The sequence below is a fragment of the Neodiprion fabricii genome, chromosome 5, assembly GCF_021155785.1.
Source record: "Neodiprion fabricii isolate iyNeoFabr1 chromosome 5, iyNeoFabr1.1, whole genome shotgun sequence".
Classification (NCBI taxonomy): Eukaryota; Metazoa; Arthropoda; class Insecta; order Hymenoptera; family Diprionidae; genus Neodiprion; species Neodiprion fabricii.
This window is the reverse complement of record NC_060243.1, coordinates 2434741-2455937: the sequence shown is the minus strand read 5'-3', so window position 1 is coordinate 2455937 and position 21197 is coordinate 2434741. Positions and strand designations below refer to the sequence as shown.

At 43.1% G+C, this 21197-nt stretch overlaps 3 protein-coding genes across 3 annotated transcripts; 2 read left to right on the top strand and 1 right to left on the bottom strand.

The window, feature by feature from the left end:
• Window positions 1-14085: 14085 nt before the first annotated feature.
• Window positions 14086-15181, top strand: LOC124183204. The gene is made up of 4 exons (XM_046571379.1): window positions 14086-14168; window positions 14429-14746; window positions 14825-14945; window positions 15017-15181. Exons 1-4 carry the CDS (start codon window positions 14089-14091, stop codon window positions 15179-15181), a joined length of 684 nt encoding a protein of 227 aa, XP_046427335.1. The 5' UTR covers window positions 14086-14088.
• Window positions 15182-16075: 894 nt separating this feature from the next.
• On the top strand, window positions 16076-17624 carry LOC124182518. The gene is made up of 6 exons (XM_046569909.1): window positions 16076-16172; window positions 16237-16434; window positions 16524-16666; window positions 16744-16950; window positions 17021-17377; window positions 17461-17624. The coding sequence occupies exons 1-6, from the start codon at window positions 16133-16135 to the stop codon at window positions 17539-17541; spliced, it is 1026 nt and encodes a 341-aa protein (XP_046425865.1). The 5' UTR covers window positions 16076-16132; the 3' UTR covers window positions 17542-17624.
• A 361-nt stretch (window positions 17625-17985) lies between these two features.
• LOC124183192 (cGMP-dependent protein kinase, isozyme 1-like) lies at window positions 17986-21193 on the bottom strand. The gene is made up of 13 exons (XM_046571356.1): window positions 21083-21193; window positions 20919-20993; window positions 20643-20824; window positions 20420-20562; window positions 20194-20331; window positions 19942-20120; window positions 19616-19860; window positions 19208-19531; window positions 18897-19128; window positions 18646-18752; window positions 18321-18560; window positions 18162-18228; window positions 17986-18081 (listed from the first exon to the last, which is right to left on the bottom strand). The coding sequence occupies exons 1-13, from the start codon at window positions 21191-21193 to the stop codon at window positions 17986-17988; spliced, it is 2139 nt and encodes a 712-aa protein (XP_046427312.1).
• Between the last annotated feature and the right edge of the window lie 4 nt (window positions 21194-21197).

Genomic DNA, 21197 nt, shown 5'->3' with positions numbered 1-21197 from the left:
CAGCAGGTGCCTTTTCCTTCGTCATTTCTCTCCTGTTCATCCTACGCTCTTTTCGCTGCGTTTTCTGGGTTCTTGGGGGTCCAATTGGTCGGGAAAGGGTCATACAAATCACTTCTGAGACGAAAGATTTTTTGGTCAAAAAAAAAGGAAGGTTAACCCCTTTGCATTTTTGGCGAAAATTTTGGCGATTTTGGAAAGTGCCGGAATAAATTATTTCATGCACTGTTCCGACGTAATTTTGCGAGAGAAATCGATTGGGCGCAGTCCCGATAGGCTGCGATCAACAGAACAAAAGTTACAGCCAAAAAACGTGAACCTGAGTTTTCGACATTTTTCAGCAGGTGCCTTTTCCTTCGTCATTTCTCTCCTGTTCATCCTACGCTCTTTTCGCTGCGTTTTCTGGGTTCTTGGGGGTCCAATTGGTCGGGAAAGGGTCATACAAATCACTTCTGAGACGAAAGATTTTTTGGTCAAAAAAAAAGGAAGGTTAACCCCTTTGCATTTTTGGCGAAAATTTTGGCGATTTTGGAAAGTGCCGGAATAAATTATTTCATGCACTGTTCCGACGTAATTTTGCGAGAGAAATCGATTGGGCGCAGTCCCGATAGGCTGCGATCAACAGAACAAAAGTTACAGCCAAAAAACATGAACCTGAGTTTTCTAAATTTTTCAGCAGGTGCCTTTTCCTTCGTCATTTCTCTCCTGTTCATCCTACGCTCTTTTCGCTGCGTTTTCTGAGTTCCTAAGGGTCCAATTGGTCGGGAAAGGGTCATACAAATCACTTCTGAGACGAAAGATTTTTTGGTCAAAAAAAAGGAAGGTTAACCCCTTTGCATTTTTGGCGAAAATTTTGGCGATTTTGGAAAGTGCCGGAATAAATTATTTCATGCACTGTTCCGACGTAATTTTGCGAGAGAAATCGATTGGGCGCAGTCCCGATAGGCTGCGATCAACAGAACAAAAGTTACAGCCAAAAAACGTGAACCTGAGTTTTCGACCTTTTTCAGCAGGTGCCTTTTCCTTCGTCATTTCTCTCCTGTTCATCCTACGCTCTTTTTGCTGCTTTTTCTGGGTTCTTGGGGGTCCAATTGGTCAGGAAAGGGTCATACAAATCACTTCTGAGACGAAAGATTTTTTGGTCAAAAAAAAAGGAAGGTTAACCCCTTTGCATTTTTGGCGAAAATTTTGGCGATTTTGGAAAGTGCCGGAATAAATTATTTCATGCACTGTTCCGACGTAATTTTGCGAGAGAAATCGATTGGGCGCAGTCCCGATAGGCTGCGATCAACAGAACAAAAGTTACAGCCAAAAAACGTGAACCTGAGTTTTCGACATTTTTCAGCAGGTGCCTTTTCCTTCGTCATTTCTCTCCTGTTCATCCTACGCTCTTTTCGCTGCGTTTTCTGGGTTCTTGGGGGTCCAATTGGTCGGGAAAGGGTCATACAAATCACTTCTGAGACGAAAGATTTTTTGGTCAAAAAAAAAGGAAGGTTAACCCCTTTGCATTTTTGGCGAAAATTTTGGCGATTTTGGAAAGTGCCGGAATAAATTATTTCATGCACTGTTCCGACGTAATTTTGCGAGAGAAATCGATTGGGCGCAGTCCCGATAGGCTGCGATCAACAGAACAAAAGTTACAGCCAAAAAACGTGAACCTGAGTTTTCGACATTTTTCAGCAGGTGCCTTTTCCTTCGTCATTTCTCTCCTGTTCATCCTACGCTCTTTTCGCTGCGTTTTCTGGGTTCTTGGGGGTCCAATTGGTCAGGAAAGGGTCATACAAATCACTTCTGAGACGAAAGATTTTTTGGTCAAAAAAAAAGGAAGGTTAACCCCTTTGCATTTTTGGCGAAAATTTTGGCGATTTTGGAAAGTGCCGGAATAAATTATTTCATGCACTGTTCCGACGTAATTTTGCGAGAGAAATCGATTGGGCGCAGTCCCGATAGGCTGCGATCAACAGAACAAAAGTTACAGCCAAAAAACGTGAACCTGAGTTTTCGACATTTTTCAGCAGGTGCCTTTTCCTTCGTCATTTCTCTCCTGTTCATCCTACGCTCTTTTCGCTGCGTTTTCTGGGTTCTTGGGGGTCCAATTGGTCAGGAAAGGGTCATACAAATCACTTCTGAGACGAAAGATTTTTTGGTCAAAAAAAAAGGAAGGTTAACCCCTTTGCATTTTTGGCGAAAATTTTGGCGATTTTGGAAAGTGCCGGAATAAATTATTTCATGCACTGTTCCGACGTAATTTTGCGAGAGAAATCGATTGGGCGCAGTCCCGATAGGCTGCGATCAACAGAACAAAAGTTACAGCCAAAAAACGTGAACCTGAGTTTTCGACATTTTTCAGCAGGTGCCTTTTCCTTCGTCATTCCTCTCCTGTTCATCCTACGCTCTTTTCGCTGCGTTTTCTGGGTTCTTGGGGGTCCAATTGGTCAGGAAAGGGTCATACAAATCACTTCTGAGACGAAAGATTTTTTGGTCAAAAAAAAAGGAAGGTTAACCCCTTTGCATTTTTGGCGAAAATTTTGGCGATTTTGGAAAGTGCCGGAATAAATTATTTCATGCACTGTTCCGACGTAATTTTGCGAGAGAAATCGATTGGGCGCAGTCCCGATAGGCTGCGATCAACAGAACAATAGTTACAGCCAAAAAACGTGAACCTGAGTTTTCGACATTTTTCAGCAGGTGCCTTTTCATTCGTCATTTCTCTCCTGTTCATCCTACGCTCTTTTCGCTGCGTTTTCTGGGTTCTTGGGGGTCCAATTGGTCGGGAAAGGGTCATACAAATCACTTCTGAGACGAAAGATTTTTTGGTCAAAAAAAAAGGAAGGTTAACCCCTTTGCATTTTTGGCGAAAATTTTGGCGATTTTGGAAAGTGCCGGAATAAATTATTTCATGCACTGTTCCGACGTAATTTTGCGAGAGAAATCGATTGGGCGCAGTCCCGATAGGCTGCGATCAACAGAACAAAAGTTACAGCCAAAAAACGTGAACCTGAGTTTTCGACATTTTTCAGCAGGTGCCTTTTCCTTCGTCATTTCTCTCCTGTTCATCCTACGCTCTTTTCGCTGCGTTTTCTGGGTTCTTGGGGGTCCAATTGTTCAGGAAAGGGTCATACAAATCACTTCTGAGACGAAAGATTTTTTGGTCAAAAAAAAAGGAAGGTTAACCCCTTTGCATTTTTGGCGAAAATTTTGGCGATTTTGGAAAGTGCCGGAATAAATTATTTCATGCACTGTTCCGACGTAATTTTGCGAGAGAAATCGATTGGGCGCAGTCCCGATAGGCTGCGATCAACAGAACAAAAGTTACAGCCAAAAAACGTGAACCTGAGTTTTCGACATTTTTCAGCAGGTGCCTTTTCCTTCGTCATTTCTCTCCTGTTCATCCTACGCTCTTTTCGCTGCGTTTTCTGGGTTCTTGGGGGTCCAATTGGTCAGGAAAGGGTCATACAAATCACTTCTGAGACGAAAGATTTTTTGGTCAAAAAAAAAGGAAGGTTAACCCCTTTGCATTTTTGGCGAAAATTTTGGCGATTTTGGAAAGTGCCGGAATAAATTATTTCATGCACTGTTCCGACGTAATTTTGCGAGAGAAATCGATTGGGCGCAGTCCCGATAGGCTGCGATCAACAGAACAAAAGTTACAGCCAAAAAACGTGAACCTGAGTTTTCGACATTTTTCAGCAGGTGCCTTTTCCTTCGTCATTTCTCTCCTGTTCATCCTACGCTCTTTTCGCTGCGTTTTCTGGGTTCTTGGGGGTCCAATTGGTCGGGAAAGGGTCATACAAATCACTTCTGAGACGAAAGATTTTTTGGTCAAAAAAAAAGGAAGGTTAACCCCTTTGCATTTTTGGCGAAAATTTTGGCGATTTTGGAAAGTGCCGGAATAAATTATTTCATGCACTGTTCCGACGTAATTTTGCGAGAGAAATCGATTGGGCGCAGTCCCGATAGGCTGCGATCAACAGAACAAAAGTTACAGCCAAAAAACATGAACCTGAGTTTTCTAAATTTTTCAGCAGGTGCCTTTTCCTTCGTCATTTCTCTCCTGTTCATCCTACGCTCTTTTCGCTGCGTTTTCTGAGTTCCTAAGGGTCCAATTGGTCGGGAAAGGGTCATACAAATCACTTCTGAGACGAAAGATTTTTTGGTCAAAAAAAAGGAAGGTTAACCCCTTTGCATTTTTGGCGAAAATTTTGGCGATTTTGGAAAGTGCCGGAATAAATTATTTCATGCACTGTTCCGACGTAATTTTGCGAGAGAAATCGATTGGGCGCAGTCCCGATAGGCTGCGATCAACAGAACAAAAGTTACAGCCAAAAAACGTGAACCTGAGTTTTCGACCTTTTTCAGCAGGTGCCTTTTCCTTCGTCATTTCTCTCCTGTTCATCCTACGCTCTTTTTGCTGCTTTTTCTGGGTTCTTGGGGGTCCAATTGGTCAGGAAAGGGTCATACAAATCACTTCTGAGACGAAAGATTTTTTGGTCAAAAAAAAAGGAAGGTTAACCCCTTTGCATTTTTGGCGAAAATTTTGGCGATTTTGGAAAGTGCCGGAATAAATTATTTCATGCACTGTTCCGACGTAATTTTGCGAGAGAAATCGATTGGGCGCAGTCCCGATAGGCTGCGATCAACAGAACAAAAGTTACAGCCAAAAAACGTGAACCTGAGTTTTCGACATTTTTCAGCAGGTGCCTTTTCCTTCGTCATTTCTCTCCTGTTCATCCTACGCTCTTTTCGCTGCGTTTTCTGGGTTCTTGGGGGTCCAATTGGTCGGGAAAGGGTCATACAAATCACTTCTGAGACGAAAGATTTTTTGGTCAAAAAAAAAGGAAGGTTAACCCCTTTGCATTTTTGGCGAAAATTTTGGCGATTTTGGAAAGTGCCGGAATAAATTATTTCATGCACTGTTCCGACGTAATTTTGCGAGAGAAATCGATTGGGCGCAGTCCCGATAGGCTGCGATCAACAGAACAAAAGTTACAGCCAAAAAACGTGAACCTGAGTTTTCGACATTTTTCAGCAGGTGCCTTTTCCTTCGTCATTTCTCTCCTGTTCATCCTACGCTCTTTTCGCTGCGTTTTCTGGGTTCTTGGGGGTCCAATTGGTCAGGAAAGGGTCATACAAATCACTTCTGAGACGAAAGATTTTTTGGTCAAAAAAAAAGGAAGGTTAACCCCTTTGCATTTTTGGCGAAAATTTTGGCGATTTTGGAAAGTGCCGGAATAAATTATTTCATGCACTGTTCCGACGTAATTTTGCGAGAGAAATCGATTGGGCGCAGTCCCGATAGGCTGCGATCAACAGAACAAAAGTTACAGCCAAAAAACGTGAACCTGAGTTTTCGACATTTTTCAGCAGGTGCCTTTTCCTTCGTCATTTCTCTCCTGTTCATCCTACGCTCTTTTCGCTGCGTTTTCTGGGTTCTTGGGGGTCCAATTGGTCAGGAAAGGGTCATACAAATCACTTCTGAGACGAAAGATTTTTTGGTCAAAAAAAAAGGAAGGTTAACCCCTTTGCATTTTTGGCGAAAATTTTGGCGATTTTGGAAAGTGCCGGAATAAATTATTTCATGCACTGTTCTGACGTAATTTTGCGAGAGAAATCGATTGGGCGCAGTCCCGATAGGCTGCGATCAACAGAACAAAAGTTACAGCCAAAAAACGTGAACCTGAGTTTTCGACATTTTTCAGCAGGTGCCTTTTCCTTCGTCATTTCTCTCCTGTTCATCCTACGCTCTTTTCGCTGCGTTTTCTGGGTTCTTGGGGGTCCAATTGGTCGGGAAAGGGTCATACAAATCACTTCTGAGACGAAAGATTTTTTGGTCAAAAAAAAAGGAAGGTTAACCCCTTTGCATTTTTGGCGAAAATTTTGGCGATTTTGGAAAGTGCCGGAATAAATCATTTCATGCACTGTTCCGACGTAATTTTGCGAGAGAAATCGATTGGGCGCAGTCCCGATAGGCTGCGATCAACAGAACAAAAGTTACAGCCAAAAAACGTGAACCTGAGTTTTCGACATTTTTCAGCAGGTGCCTTTTCCTTCGTCATTTCTCTCCTGTTCATCCTACGCTCTTTTCGCTGCGTTTTCTGGGTTCTTGGGGGTCCAATTGGTCAGGAAAGGGTCATACAAATCACTTCTGAGACGAAAGATTTTTTGGTCAAAAAAAAAGGAAGGTTAACCCCTTTGCATTTTTGGCGAAAATTTTGGCGATTTTGGAAAGTGCCGGAATAAATTATTTCATGCACTGTTCGGACGTAATTTTGCGAGAGAAATCGATTGGGCGCAGTCCCGATAGGCTGCGATCAACAGAACAAAAGTTACAGCCAAAAAACGTGAACCTGAGTTTTCGACATTTTTCAGCAGGTGCCTTTTCCTTCGTCATTTCTCTCCTGTTCATCCTACGCTCTTTTCGCTGCGTTTTCTGGGTTCTTGGGGGTCCAATTGGTCGGGAAAGGGTCATACAAATCACTTCTGAGACGAAAGATTTTTTGGTCAAAAAAAAAAGGAAGGTTAACCCCTTCGCATTTTTGGCGAAAATTTTGGCGATTTTGGAAAGTGCCGGAATAAATTATTTCATGCACTGTTCCGACGTAATTTTGCGAGAGAAATCGATTGGGCGCAGTCCCGATAGGCTGCGATCAACAGAACAAAAGTTACAGCCAAAAAACGTGAACCTGAGTTTTCGACCTTTTTCAGCAGGTGCCTTTCCCTTCGTCATTTCTCTCCTGTTCATCCTACGCTCTTTTTGCTGCTTTTTCTGGGTTCTTGGGGGTCCAATTGGTCAGGAAAGGGTCATACAAATCACTTCTGAGACGAAAGATTTTTTGGTCAAAAAAAAAGGAAGGTTAACCCCTTTGCATTTTTGGCGAAAATTTTGGCGATTTTGGAAAGTGCCGGAATAAATTATTTCATGCACTGTTCCGACGTAATTTTGCGAGAGAAATCGATTGGGCGCAGTCCCGATAGGCTGCGATCAACAGAACAAAAGTTACAGCCAAAAAACGTGAACCTGAGTTTTCGACATTTTTCAGCAGGTGCCTTTTCCTTCGTCATTCCTCTCCTGTTCATCCTACGCTCTTTTCGCTGCGTTTTCTGGGTTCTTGGGGGTCCAATTGGTCAGGAAAGGGTCATACAAATCACTTCTGAGACGAAAGATTTTTTGGTCAAAAAAAAAGGAAGGTTAACCCCTTTGCATTTTTGGCGAAAATTTTGGCGATTTTGGAAAGTGCCGGAATAAATTATTTCATGCACTGTTCCGACGTAATTTTGCGAGAGAAATCGATTGGGCGCAGTCCCGATAGGCTGCGATCAACAGAACAATAGTTACAGCCAAAAAACGTGAACCTGAGTTTTCGACATTTTTCAGCAGGTGCCTTTTCATTCGTCATTTCTCTCCTGTTCATCCTACGCTCTTTTCGCTGCGTTTTCTGGGTTCTTGGGGGTCCAATTGGTCGGGAAAGGGTCATACAAATCACTTCTGAGACGAAAGATTTTTTGGTCAAAAAAAAAGGAAGGTTAACCCCTTTGCATTTTTGGCGAAAATTTTGGCGATTTTGGAAAGTGCCGGAATAAATTATTTCATGCACTGTTCCGACGTAATTTTGCGAGAGAAATCGATTGGGCGCAGTCCCGATAGGCTGCGATCAACAGAACAAAAGTTACAGCCAAAAAACGTGAACCTGAGTTTTCGACATTTTTCAGCAGGTGCCTTTTCCTTCGTCATTTCTCTCCTGTTCATCCTACGCTCTTTTCGCTGCGTTTTCTGGGTTCTTGGGGGTCCAATTGTTCAGGAAAGGGTCATACAAATCACTTCTGAGACGAAAGATTTTTTGGTCAAAAAAAAAGGAAGGTTAACCCCTTTGCATTTTTGGCGAAAATTTTGGCGATTTTGGAAAGTGCCGGAATAAATTATTTCATGCACTGTTCCGACGTAATTTTGCGAGAGAAATCGATTGGGCGCAGTCCCGATAGGCTGCGATCAACAGAACAAAAGTTACAGCCAAAAAACGTGAACCTGAGTTTTCGACATTTTTCAGCAGGTGCCTTTTCCTTCGTCATTTCTCTCCTGTTCATCCTACGCTCTTTTCGCTGCGTTTTCTGGGTTCTTGGGGGTCCAATTGGTCAGGAAAGGGTCATACAAATCACTTCTGAGACGAAAGATTTTTTGGTCAAAAAAAAAGGAAGGTTAACCCCTTTGCATTTTTGGCGAAAATTTTGGCGATTTTGGAAAGTGCCGGAATAAATTATTTCATGCACTGTTCCGACGTAATTTTGCGGGAGAAATCGATTGGGCGCAGTCCCGATAGGCTGCGATCAACAGAACAAAAGTTACAGCCAAAAAACGTGAACCTGAGTTTTCGACATTTTTCAGCAGGTGCCTTTTCCTTCGTCATTTCTCTCCTGTTCATCCTACGCTCTTTTCGCTGCGTTTTCTGGGTTCTTGGGGGTCCAATTGGTCGGGAAAGGGTCATACAAATCACTTCTGAGACGAAAGATTTTTTGGTCAAAAAAAAAGGAAGGTTAACCCCTTTGCATTTTTGGCGAAAATTTTGGCGATTTTGGAAAGTGCCGGAATAAATTATTTCATGCACTGTTCCGACGTAATTTTGCGAGAGAAATCGATTGGGCGCAGTCCCGATAGGCTGCGATCAACAGAACAAAAGTTACAGCCAAAAAACATGAACCTGAGTTTTCTAAATTTTTCAGCAGGTGCCTTTTCCTTCGTCATTTCTCTTCTGTTCATCCTACGCTCTTTTCGCTGCGTTTTCTGAGTTCCTAAGGGTCCAATTGGTCGGGAAAGGGTCATACAAATCACTTCTGAGACGAAAGATTTTTTGGTCAAAAAAAAAGGAAGGTTAACCCCTTTGCATTTTTGGCGAAAATTTTGGCGATTTTGGAAAGTGCCGGAATAAATTATTTCATGCACTGTTCCGACGTAATTTTGCGAGAGAAATCGATTGGGCGCAGTCCCGATAGGCTGCGATCAACAGAACAAAAGTTACAGCCAAAAAACGTGAACCTGAGTTCTCGACCTTTTTCAGCAGGTGCTTTTTCCTTCGTCATTTCTCTCCTGTTCATCCTACGCTCTTTTCGCTGCGTTTTCTGAGTTCCTAAGGGTCCAATTGGTCGGGAAAGGGTCATACAAATCACTTCTGAGACGAAAGATTTTTTGGTCAAAAAAAAAGGAAGGTTAACCCCTTTGCATTTTTGGCGAAAATTTTGGCGATTTTGGAAAGTGCCGGAATAAATTATTTTATGCACTGTTCCGACGTAATTTTGCGAGAGAAATCGATTGGGCGCAGTACCGATAGGCTGCGATCAACAGAACAAAAGTTACAGCCAAAAAACGTGAACCTGAGTTCTCGACCTTTTTCAGCAGGTGCTTTTTCCTTCGTCATTTCTCTCCTGTTCATCCTACGCTCTTTTCGCTGCGTTTTCTGGGTTCTTGGGGGTCCAATTGGTCAGGAAAGGGTCATACAAATCACTTCTGAGACGAAAGATTTTTTGGTCAAAAAAAAAGGAAGGTTAACCCCTTTGCATTTTTGGCGAAAATTTTGGCGATTTTGGAAAGTGCCGGAATAAATTATTTCATGCACTGTTCCGACGTAATTTTGCGAGAGAAATCGATTGGGCGCAGTCCCGATAGGCTGCGATCAACAGAACAAAAGTTACAGCCAAAAAATGTGAACCTGAGTTTTCGACATTTTTCAGCAGGTGCTTTTTCCTTCGTCATTTCTCTCCTGTTCATCCTACGCTCTTTTCGCTGCGTTTTCTGGGTTCCTGGGGGTCCAATTGGTCAGGAAAGGGTCATACAAATCACTTCTGAGACGAAAGATTTTTGGGTCAAAAAAAAAGGAAGGTTAACCCCTTTGCATTTTTGGCGAAAATTTTGGCGATTTTGGAAAGTGCCGGAATAAATTATTTCATGCACTGTTCCGACGTAATTTTGCGAGAGAAATCGATTGGGCGCAGTCCCGATAGGCTGCGATCAACAGAACAAAAGTTACAGCCAAAAAACGTGAACCTGAGTTTTCGACATTTTTCAGCAGGTGCCTTTTCCTTCGTCATTTCTCTTCTGTTCATCCTACGCTCTTTTCGCTGCGTTTTCTGAGTTCCTAAGGGTCCAATTGGTCGGGAAAGGGTCATACAAATCACTTCTGAGACGAAAGATTTTTTGGTCAAAAAAAAAGGAAGGTTAACCCCTTTGCATTTTTGGCGAAAATTTTGGCGATTTTGGAAAGTGCCGGAATAAATTATTTCATGCACTGTTCCGACGTAATTTTGCGAGAGAAATCGATTGGGCGCAGTCCCGATAGGCTGCGATCAACAGAACAAAAGTTACAGCCAAAAAACGTGAACCTGAGTTCTCGACCTTTTTCAGCAGGTGCTTTTTCCTTCGTCATTTCTCTCCTGTTCATCCTACGCTCTTTTCGCTGCGTTTTCTGAGTTCCTAAGGGTCCAATTGGTCGGGAAAGGGTCATACAAATCACTTCTGAGACGAAAGATTTTTTGGTCAAAAAAAAAGGAAGGTTAACCCCTTTGCATTTTTGGCGAAAATTTTGGCGATTTTGGAAAGTGCCGGAATAAATTATTTCATGCACTGTTCCGACGTAATTTTGCGAGAGAAATCGATTGGGCGCAGTCCCGATAGGCTGCGATCAACAGAACAAAAGTTACAGCCAAAAAACGTGAACCTGAGTTCTCGACCTTTTTCAGCAGGTGCTTTTTCCTTCGTCATTTCTCTCCTGTTCATCCTACGCTCTTTTCGCTGCGTTTTCTGGGTTCTTGGGGGTCCAATTGGTCAGGAAAGGGTCATACAAATCACTTCTGAGACGAAAGATTTTTTGGTCAAAAAAAAAGGAAGGTTAACCCCTTTGCATTTTTGGCGAAAATTTTGGCGATTTTGGAAAGTGCCGGAATAAATTATTTCATGCACTGTTCCGACGTAATTTTGCGAGAGAAATCGATTGGGCGCAGTCCCGATAGGCTGCGATCAACAGAACAAAAGTTACAGCCAAAAAATGTGAACCTGAGTTTTCGACATTTTTCAGCAGGTGCTTTTTCCTTCGTCATTTCTCTCCTGTTCATCCTACGCTCTTTTCGCTGCGTTTTCTGGGTTCCTGGGGGTCCAATTGGTCAGGAAAGGGTCATACAAATCACTTCTGAGACGAAAGATTTTTGGGTCAAAAAAAAAGGAAGGTTAACCCCTTTGCATTTTTGGCGAAAATTTTGGCGATTTTGGAAAGTGCCGGAATAAATTATTTCATGCACTGTTCCGACGTAATTTTGCGAGAGAAATCGATTGGGCGCAGTCCCGATAGGCTGCGATCAACAGAACAAAAGTTACAGCCAAAAAACGTGAACCTGAGTTTTCGACATTTTTCAGCAGGTGCCTTTTCCTTCGTCATTTCTCTCCTGTTCATCCTACGCTCTTTTCGCTGCGTTTTCTGGGTTCTTGGGGGTCCAATTGGTCAGGAAAGGGTCATACAAATCACTTCTGAGACGAAAGATTTTTTGGTCAAAAAAAAAGGAAGGTTAACCCCTTTGCATTTTTGGCGAAAATTTTGGCGATTTTGGAAAGTGCCGGAATAAATTATTTCATGCACTGTTCCGACGTAATTTTGCGAGAGAAATCGATTGGGCGCAGTCCCGATAGGCTGCGATCAACAGAACAAAAGTTACAGCCAAAAAACGTGAACCTGAGTTTTCGACATTTTTCAGCAGGTGCCTTTTCCTTCGTCATTTCTCTCCTGTTCATCCTACGCTCTTTTCGCTGCGTTTTCTGGGTTCTTGGGGGTCCAATTGGTCAGGAAAGGGTCATACAAATCACTTCTGAGACGAAAGATTTTTTGGTCAAAAAAAAAGGAAGGTTAACCCCTTTGCATTTTTGGCGAAAATTTTGGCGATTTTGGAAAGTGCCGGAATAAATTATTTCATGCACTGTTCCGACGTAATTTTGCGAGAGAAATCGATTGGGCGCAGTCCCGATAGGCTGCGATCAACAGAACAAAAGTTACAGCCAAAAAACGTGAACCTGAGTTTTCGACATTTTTCAGCAGGTGCCTTTTCCTTCGTCATTTCTCTCCTGTTCATCCTACGCTCTTTTCGCTGCGTTTTCTGGGTTCTTGGGGGTCCAATTGGTCGGGAAAGGGTCATACAAATCACTTCTGAGACGAAAGATTTTTTGGTCAAAAAAAAAGGAAGGTTAACCCCTTTGCATTTTTGGCGAAAATTTTGGCGATTTTGGAAAGTGCCGGAATAAATTATTTCATGCACTGTTCCGACGTAATTTTGCGAGAGAAATCGATTGGGCGCAGTCCCGATAGGCTGCGATCAACAGAACAAAAGTTACAGCCAAAAAACATGAACCTGAGTTTTCTAAATTTTTCAGCAGGTGCCTTTTCCTTCGTCATTTCTCTTCTGTTCATCCTACGCTCTTTTCGCTGCGTTTTCTGAGTTCCTAAGGGTCCAATTGGTCGGGAAAGGGTCATACAAATCACTTCTGAGACGAAAGATTTTTTGGTCAAAAAAAAAGGAAGGTTAACCCCTTTGCATTTTTGGCGAAAATTTTGGCGATTTTGGAAAGTGCCGGAATAAATTATTTCATGCACTGTTCCGACGTAATTTTGCGAGAGAAATCGATTGGGCGCAGTCCCGATAGGCTGCGATCAACAGAACAAAAGTTACAGCCAAAAAACGTGAACCTGAGTTCTCGACCTTTTTCAGCAGGTGCTTTTTCCTTCGTCATTTCTCTCCTGTTCATCCTACGCTCTTTTCGCTGCGTTTTCTGAGTTCCTAAGGGTCCAATTGGTCGGGAAAGGGTCATACAAATCACTTCTGAGACGAAAGATTTTTTGGTCAAAAAAAAAGGAAGGTTAACCCCTTTGCATTTTTGGCGAAAATTTTGGCGATTTTGGAAAGTGCCGGAATAAATTATTTCATGCACTGTTCCGACGTAATTTTGCGAGAGAAATCGATTGGGCGCAGTACCGATAGGCTGCGATCAACAGAACAAAAGTTACAGCCAAAAAACGTGAACCTGAGTTCTCGACCTTTTTCAGCAGGTGCTTTTTCCTTCGTCATTTCTCTCCTGTTCATCCTACGCTCTTTTCGCTGCGTTTTCTGGGTTCTTGGGGGTCCAATTGGTCAGGAAAGGGTCATACAAATCACTTCTGAGACGAAAGATTTTTTGGTCAAAAAAAAAGGAAGGTTAACCCCTTTGCATTTTTGGCGAAAATTTTGGCGATTTTGGAAAGTGCCGGAATAAATTATTTCATGCACTGTTCCGACGTAATTTTGCGAGAGAAATCGATTGGGCGCAGTCCCGATAGGCTGCGATCAACAGAACAAAAGTTACAGCCAAAAAATGTGAACCTGAGTTTTCGACATTTTTCAGCAGGTGCTTTTTCCTTCGTCATTTCTCTCCTGTTCATCCTACGCTCTTTTCGCTGCGTTTTCTGGGTTCCTGGGGGTCCAATTGGTCAGGAAAGGGTCATACAAATCACTTCTGAGACGAAAGATTTTTGGGTCAAAAAAAAAGGAAGGTTAACCCCTTTGCATTTTTGGCGAAAATTTTGGCGATTTTGGAAAGTGCCGGAATAAATTATTTCATGCACTGTTCCGACGTAATTTTGCGAGAGAAATCGATTGGGCGCAGTCCCGATAGGCTGCGATCAACAGAACAAAAGTTACAGCCAAAAAACCAAGAATTTCCTTCCCAATTTCTTTTCTGTTGATCCCACGCTTTTTTCGCTGCGTTTTCTGAGTTCCTGAGGGTCCAATTAGTCAGGAAAGAGTCACACAAATCGATTCCAAGATGAAAGATATTCGACCAAAACGGGTCAAATACCTTTTTCGATTCTCATGGGAACACAATCATTCTAGACTTGGTCGACTACTCTGATTTCAAGAATAGAACGTCATGCCTCTCAAATCGGCGAAAAAACTAGACTAACCTAGTTTCATTTTCACAGGGCAACTCTCAAATGCTTTTCCATCCTGATAGTTAGTCGTCAATTTTACAATCAAAATCACGCGTCCTACGTAGTGGCCTCGATCCTGCGTACTGGTCATTTTCTTACAATGCAGGACTCGGAATTTTCATCAGACTATTCTGTCATGCTCGAGAACATGGTCCGAACACTGGACAAAATATTAGTGAGGTAGATCATACAATAATAACAACGAACGTCATTGTATAAAATTTCCAACGAAAACTTTCTTTCTTTATTTGTCCAATCTTACATTCGTGCAGAGTAATATTACATTTTAAGTATAGACAAGGACTAAATGCTATTCGAAGCGTACAGACATAACATACATACACATGTAAAGCATTCATTAATAAAATTGAACGTCCGTGTATAATATCATTAATGACAATGTTAATTCTTTATTCATTCATTTTTCCACTTCTGCCTAGTGCCAATACATTTCAAGTGTCGGCAAGGACGATTTGCGAATCAAAGCAAATATTTGAGTTTCTCAAAAAACTTCTATCCACCTCATCTCCGGCCTACCGGATCGTATTTTCGACGGCAAGTATCCTCAACATCGTTATGGGACGCACCGGATCCGACGACGCCACCCCAAGTCCAGAGGATGAGGCGCTCGTCCTCGACGTCGTCAGCAGAGTGCTGAACCTTATGCACCGAATTGTTGAAGCTAAGAATCCTTCCGACGGAAAATACTCTTTTCGGGCGTTGGTGATGATCTCTGCGGTCTGCGCCTCAGGCATTCGGTGAGTCCTGAATATTGGAAATCAAATAAAACAATACAAGATGATTAGTATCAATGTTTTGAAACTTATCTCTAGTAGGTCCTGCGTATCTACTGATTACGATTGCAGTGACGAGAGTGATCCGCAGTCAACACATAAAGCAGAACTCGCGAATTGCTGCTATTCAGCAATGATGAAATCCGTGATCCCCAACTTCAACGTCAGTTAAATATATCATTCAATCAACTAAAACTTTACATAGTTATGACTTAATCTTTAATAATCGAACAGAAAATTGAGCTGGACGAAAGTAACGGTCCATTCTATGAGTGGTTCGTGAACTGTATGAATGGTATTTACGATGTGAGACACTGCGACACGAGAAACTTGTCAAACTACTTGGCTGAACAGGGATATCTACTGACCTTACCACGTCTCACGACTCTTGCAACGTAAGATAAAACTATTTCTGATTGAATGAAAGCATTCGGTACCTTTTGGTTACTCCGTCGACATCCTCACATGCACCACCTTCAGCCAGGACTTGAGGACCGAGGCACTCTTCCTGCTCTCTCGAATCTTGACGACTCTGGCCTCGGTTTCGTTGTCGGCAGACAGGTGGCTCGGAGGTACGAAGCAGTTCCAGAAATTCTTAGTCAACGCCTTCAGATCACTCCCTTCAGATCCCTCGCACTGGCCCCCTTTATTGAGCGAAGGAGACGACAGGGCTGATGCACTGCTCGTATTCTTCTACTATTATTTTCTTGTTCAATCCACGGACGCAGCGCTCTATTTGCCGCTCATTGTATCCTATGTAATATCTTCATCAAGCTCGAAGACCAAGCGGAAGTCAGCAACGATACAGAAAGCTCTTTGGTTCACGTTTTGCGTGAGTAACTACCATTGATTTCCCTCCCTTGATTCAGCTTCACCTTATAACTCGTTAAACTTTTCGCAAACAAAGGTCACTGCAGTTTCACACGAAAACCCGACTACTATTCAGTTCTATGATACGGCGGCGACGCGTCTCTTCGCTGCGTTCGAATCCTCCGATCTGGAACAATATTACACTCATCATCCTGCCGTCGTTGTTCACTGTCTCCAAAGTACGACGGTATCCGAAAAGTTCAGGGCTAACGTTGTTTGCTTGTGGCTTGAAAACGACGGCGACGTCGGGTGCCTCGTTGACGGGACGGTCGATGTAGATGTGACAAATCACTGCTTGATGGTAAGGCTCGATAGAAAGTTTTACCCCCGACAACGTCTACCGTCCGTCTAATGTTCCATCATGAACAGGAAATGGTCAAAAACGGATCTCGCAGGGCGGTGGATACAGCTATGAAGGCGATCCTGGAGGTACTCGATAGCGCCCAAAATCCTGAGAAGCTCGGAAATGTCGTTTGGGAAATGTTGCCGCAAGTTTTGGCCGCTGGGCATGAAATGAACAGTAAATCCAACTTTCTAATTACTGAAATTCGTTTTACGGAAATTTATCCAAATGCGTATTTCAGTTCACAACACGACAAACGTTTTGAAGCTCGCTGTCATATTGGAACCGAATGAAATGTCAGGAATAGCCCTAGTTCGTTTCTTGTATCAGCTGATAATGTTCATTCTCAAAAACGAGTATGACTCAAATCTTGTTTCTTTGGGGATCAGAAACGCTTATTGTCTTTTGCAACTGTGCATTCGCCGGAATGTCGTTCAAGGTATCCAATGCAATTTTAAAGAAAATGAAGAGCACATGTAAGATAGTCGGACGACCGACAAATTTTCCGACTTTCCTTTCGTCCCGAAGGTATCACGATGTTTACAAAGGAACCGAGGCTCATCACAGTTCTAAAAAATGTCGCATTCGCTAAAAAGGATCCAGCCCTTTCGTACATTTGCTTCCGTTGCTTGTCGTTCCTCATCAGCTGCCAAGCAAAGTACTCGATCCAGGTACAATCTTCATTCCAATATCTATTCTGATCTCTGTGCTTTTGGTACCTTTATTCATTATCTTTCTCTTTCTACAGTGCCCAGACTGTTTGGAAATAGAATTGGATGACTTACTCAAAGAGATGTCTGTCGACGAGTGTTCAGGCGCCGTCGAGCTTGCCACCGTGATGCTAATCGGGAAAGTCGAGAATCCCGTAATCAAGTTGAAGAAAATGTCGCCTGGTTCGAGCTCCGATAACGTGATAATCGCGTTCTATCTCCAGCTTCACGGGAATCTCGCTAAAGTAAGTTTACAATTTTTTTTCATAGATTAATCAAAATCCGTGCTTACCGATGTCGGTGGAAAAATTACAGAGTGGACCTGCGGATAGAGAATTGTTGTATATCCTGCTTGTGAAGCTGCTTGATTATTGCAAGGCGGTGGGTAATCTAAAAATTCTGAAGAATCTTTGCGAGCAGCCGTGGACTTGCATCATTATAAAAATGACGATAGAGGCAAATCGGTCAGTGATGGATTCCGACTTCATGGTATTCGTCTCCAACTGGCTCTTTCACCGGTATTATATATCACGAAGTTATTCTGCTCCACGGGAACACCGGTCCCTCTGCCGAGATCAGTTCGATACCACCCTCGATCTCATAGGGAAGGCTTCTCTCGCCACCTACAGGAAGTATCCCAAGAGAAGTTCACTCCGCGAACTTATAGACATCGTGAGTATGATGTGATATGCAGGTGACAAAATGAGATCGGTTTCGTTTCGGGTAAACACTTATCACACATATTTTAATTGCAGCTGATGATCTTCCAAGATCAATTTTCAGAGGATGTAGCGGTCGAGATGATGGATTTGGAGATACGGCTTGGCAAAAATTAAGTCCGCACTTATAGTAGCAATTTGATATTCCGAATTACATAGTTACCTTATGGTTATAAAATTAAAAAATAATTAATTTTTATAGATGAGTAATATTAGGTACGAAGAAATAAAAATAAAATTATAAATTATACAGCTTTTAATTAAAAGTGAAAACCTAATCTATCGATGACCATTAAAGTTCGAATACAGTCTGATTATACATGGTTTAGAATTGTAACAGTTGGGACAAGCAGGTATAATACGGGTGAGATGCAGTAACAGTCTAATAATACGTAAATAATTATAAAATATTCTATCATGTGTTACTTAGCGGCGCAACCATGGATACACATTTTACTGTATAGCGTGTAACTATTATCTACATTGAAGATATAAATCGTCTCCAATTAATAAATATTAGTCTCTCGTTCAAAAAATGAATTGTTATAATCGATGGTATGATTAGAAATCTTGATCCCAGCCAGAGAATTCGTCTGGCGGAAGGTCAGTATCTGCTGGATACTTTCCAAAGTTTTTCGTATCTATGTGACTCCGTACCTGATTATAAAAATAAGATTGTTATTGGAAACTTGGAACACCGAGTGCATTGACAATTATACCATTGGATCAGCCCTTACCTCAGGAATTATAGGCGCAGACATGCTCTGCTCACGAAGAGCTTCCCAGTTGAACCCGCCAAACCACCTAAAATAGATTTAAATTTGATATCCATTGGTAGAGAACTTCATAAAAAAAGCTCTCCTTTTTAGTAGATAGAAGAATATTTTTTCACATACTTATGATCGCGGATTTCTTGGACACCGGCACGCTGATATCCCAATCGCTCTGAAGGGCTCTGGCGGAGAAGTTTCCTTATAAAATTATTCGCAGATTTGTTGACGATGTTCGGTATGCTAACGGCATCGATTCCCTTCAGGATCTTGTTGTACGTCGACATGTGGTCGTGGTCCCTGAACGGTGGTTTGCCAACCAGCAACTCGTGTGTAAGAATACCCAATGCCCAGTAATCAACCGCCCTGTAAGTTCACCGTTTCGTCAATATATGAACATCATTAGCTATCGGAAGACAATTTGGCAAGGAATCATAGCCGATTCATTCACCTGTCGTGTCCTTTGTTCAGAATTATCTCTGGAGCGACGTACTCCGGTGTTCCGGCAAAAGTCCAGGTCTTGTCGGGGCCAATCTTTTTGCTAAACCCGAAGTCGACCTGAAAAAGAACAGATCAATTCTTTAAGCAAAAATAAATAGAAGATGGACCCCCGTCCTTGGACAAGTGAATCTGTATACCGGTAAATGAAAAACAAAAATAAAATCAAAGGCAGCAGAAAAAGAATAACTGTTGGATATCTACTAGTTTTAGGTATCCTCGGGAGTCCAGCATCAGGTTTTCCGGTTTGAGATCGCGGTAGACGATGTTTAGAGAGTGGAGGTGGTCCAGGGCCTCCACTACGCAGCCGACCATGAATTGGGATGTGGGGTCGTTGAAAAATCGTTTCTGTTGAAGAGTGGTCCAGACGTCACCACCAAGGCAAACCTCCATCAGGAAATATACATACTTTCTGTCCTTGTAGGTCTGGTACAGTCTGCAAAACGCGTCGCTCGATTACGATACTTATTACCAGCAATCGGTCGATTCTGAATTTTAAAAGCGGTCGAACTAACTTGCAGATGAACGGCGATGAGCATGCCTGCATGATCCACTTCTCGTTAAGGACATGCTCCTGCTGCTGCTGGTCGACCATTGTTTTCTTCTTCAGTAATTTCAATGCAAAACTCTTATCCGGCATGGATTTCGGAACAACGAGCTCCACCCTTCCGAATCCACCGACCCCCAGCGTCGCCCTACATTCCAGATCCGACAGTTTCAGGTTCGCGTACTCGCTGATCCACGTCTGCATGGTCAGCGACTTCTTCTGCTTGTCGTACTCGGCCATCCAGTCCTTGGTTCGTATCTCCTCGAGAGCTCCAAGGTAGTTGAGGAAAGATCTGCGAGAATATTATCGAGTGAATCACCATATCACAAAGGGCTGGAACTTTAGCAATAGGAAACCGACGTATAATAAGACTGACTGTCTGTCAAGAGTGAGACACTCGGCTCCTGGCGGCATGGCGATCGCGTTGGCTTGACGCCGGTTTTCTCCCTCGTTGAGTAGGGCCTTTTCACCAAAGTACTTTCCGCGATCAAGCAACACCATTTGTTCCTCTCCGCCGTAGAGGGTATCCTTCGTAATTTTTACGGTTCCGCCACGAATTATGTAGAATTTGTGACCCTCCTCGCCTTGTCGAACGATCCGAGTTCCGGCCGGAAAGAATTCCTACAACGGAAGGATACAACGACTGAAATCGAAGGAAGACTTCGTCAAACACTCGTTCATTACACCAGACGGACCACTCACCACTCGTAGTAGGTCCGAGATCTTCGCGAGGACATGGTCCTTCGGTTCTGGTAGACTCTGGAATATCGTTATCCGCCTGAGGAATCGTATGTTGGATTGCAGCCTGTCCTGCACGCTCCTCATCATCACCGTGCGGAAGACTCCCCGATCAAGGATCCAGACCTTGCCTCCGCTCTTCACTGGGGAACGACAGAAGCACTCAGAAATTCCGACACAACCAGACGTTCTCCCATTTCCAATTTCTACACTCACCTTGAATCGAGCGAAGTCTCTTCGTGTTGTAGAGCAGCGCCAGCTCTCCGAAAGCCACTCCAGGACCGAAGGTACTCTGCAGGACTTCACCCTCAAAGATGTTGAATTCTCCCTCCGCGGAAACGTAGAGGTGAGAACCTACGTTGGAATCACGTTATAAACGAAGATGATCAGATTGAGATGGTATTCCCGATGTGGGGCTGGCATCCTCAGCGTTTACACTCACCGATATCGCCTTGCCGGATCACCAGCGTCCCAGGTGGCACAAGTTTCGGATGCATGGCTGAAACAAGATCCTCGACCTGTGCCTCGTCCAGATTACCAAGGAAATTATTATTGAGAATTGCGTTTTTTATCTGCTCCCGAGACCTGTGGTAACCGACAAAAAAGTACGTTTAAATATTATGGTTTTTCACCACCAAGCATATACTGCTTAAACTGAAACGGACTTGGGGTCTTTGTTGTAAACTGGAATCGGTCCCGTCACTGGTGCCGATGTTTTTCCAATCACACCCTCCTTTCTTTCATTGCCTCGGTCGACGACGTCAGATCTCGTCGGTGGTTGAGGTGCAGCTCGCTTCGGTGGTTTCGGTGGGCTTGGTTGTACGACAATTTTGGGAAGCGGCTGTATCTGTTGCGACATAAAGAATATTTGTGAAATAAAATTGAACCGTTCACGCTGGATTCCTTAAATTTTGACATCATGAATATGGAAGAACACTAACGACGCTACTGCTCGCTTCCGGTTCGTCGGAGCGCTTGTAGCTCATAACTGTGGCCGCTCCCCGTGCCGTTGCATTCTGCAGAATAAAAACAAACAGGGATGTGAAATTGCGATAAATAATATACACTATACGGAAATCAGCTCTGAAATCACAAGGCAACTTACAACCTGCGACGGTGATGGCGGTGAAGCTCCTGCTCCGGACAGAGAAGGCAAATTGATGCTCCCTCTCTGTCCCAAAATACTAGGAGTCGGAAAGCACGAGAACTTCATCATGCTT

Coding starts and splice junctions, on each gene's coding strand:
- LOC124183204 (XM_046571379.1), top strand. CDS start 14,089: ATGCAGGACTCGGAATTTTCATCAGACTATTCTGTCATGCTCGAGAAC. Junction 14,169..14,428: donor CTGGACAAAATATTAGTGAG/GTAGATCATACA, acceptor ACTTCTGCCTAG/TGCCAATACATTTCAAGTGT. Junction 14,747..14,824: donor GTCTGCGCCTCAGGCATTCG/GTGAGTCCTGAA, acceptor TATCTCTAGTAG/GTCCTGCGTATCTACTGATT.
- LOC124182518 (XM_046569909.1), top strand. CDS start 16,133: ATGTTGCCGCAAGTTTTGGCCGCTGGGCATGAAATGAACA. Junction 16,435..16,523: donor TCGCCGGAATGTCGTTCAAG/GTATCCAATGCA, acceptor TTCGTCCCGAAG/GTATCACGATGTTTACAAAG. Junction 16,667..16,743: donor AAGCAAAGTACTCGATCCAG/GTACAATCTTCA, acceptor CTCTTTCTACAG/TGCCCAGACTGTTTGGAAAT.
- LOC124183192 (XM_046571356.1), bottom strand. CDS start 21,193: ATGATGAAGTTCTCGTGCTTTCCGACTCCTAGTATTTTGGGACAGAGA. Junction 20,994..21,082: donor CGCCATCACCGTCGCAGGTT/GTAAGTTGCCTT, acceptor TTTATTCTGCAG/AATGCAACGGCACGGGGAGC. Junction 20,563..20,642: donor GTTTACAACAAAGACCCCAA/GTCCGTTTCAGT, acceptor CGGTTACCACAG/GTCTCGGGAGCAGATAAAAA.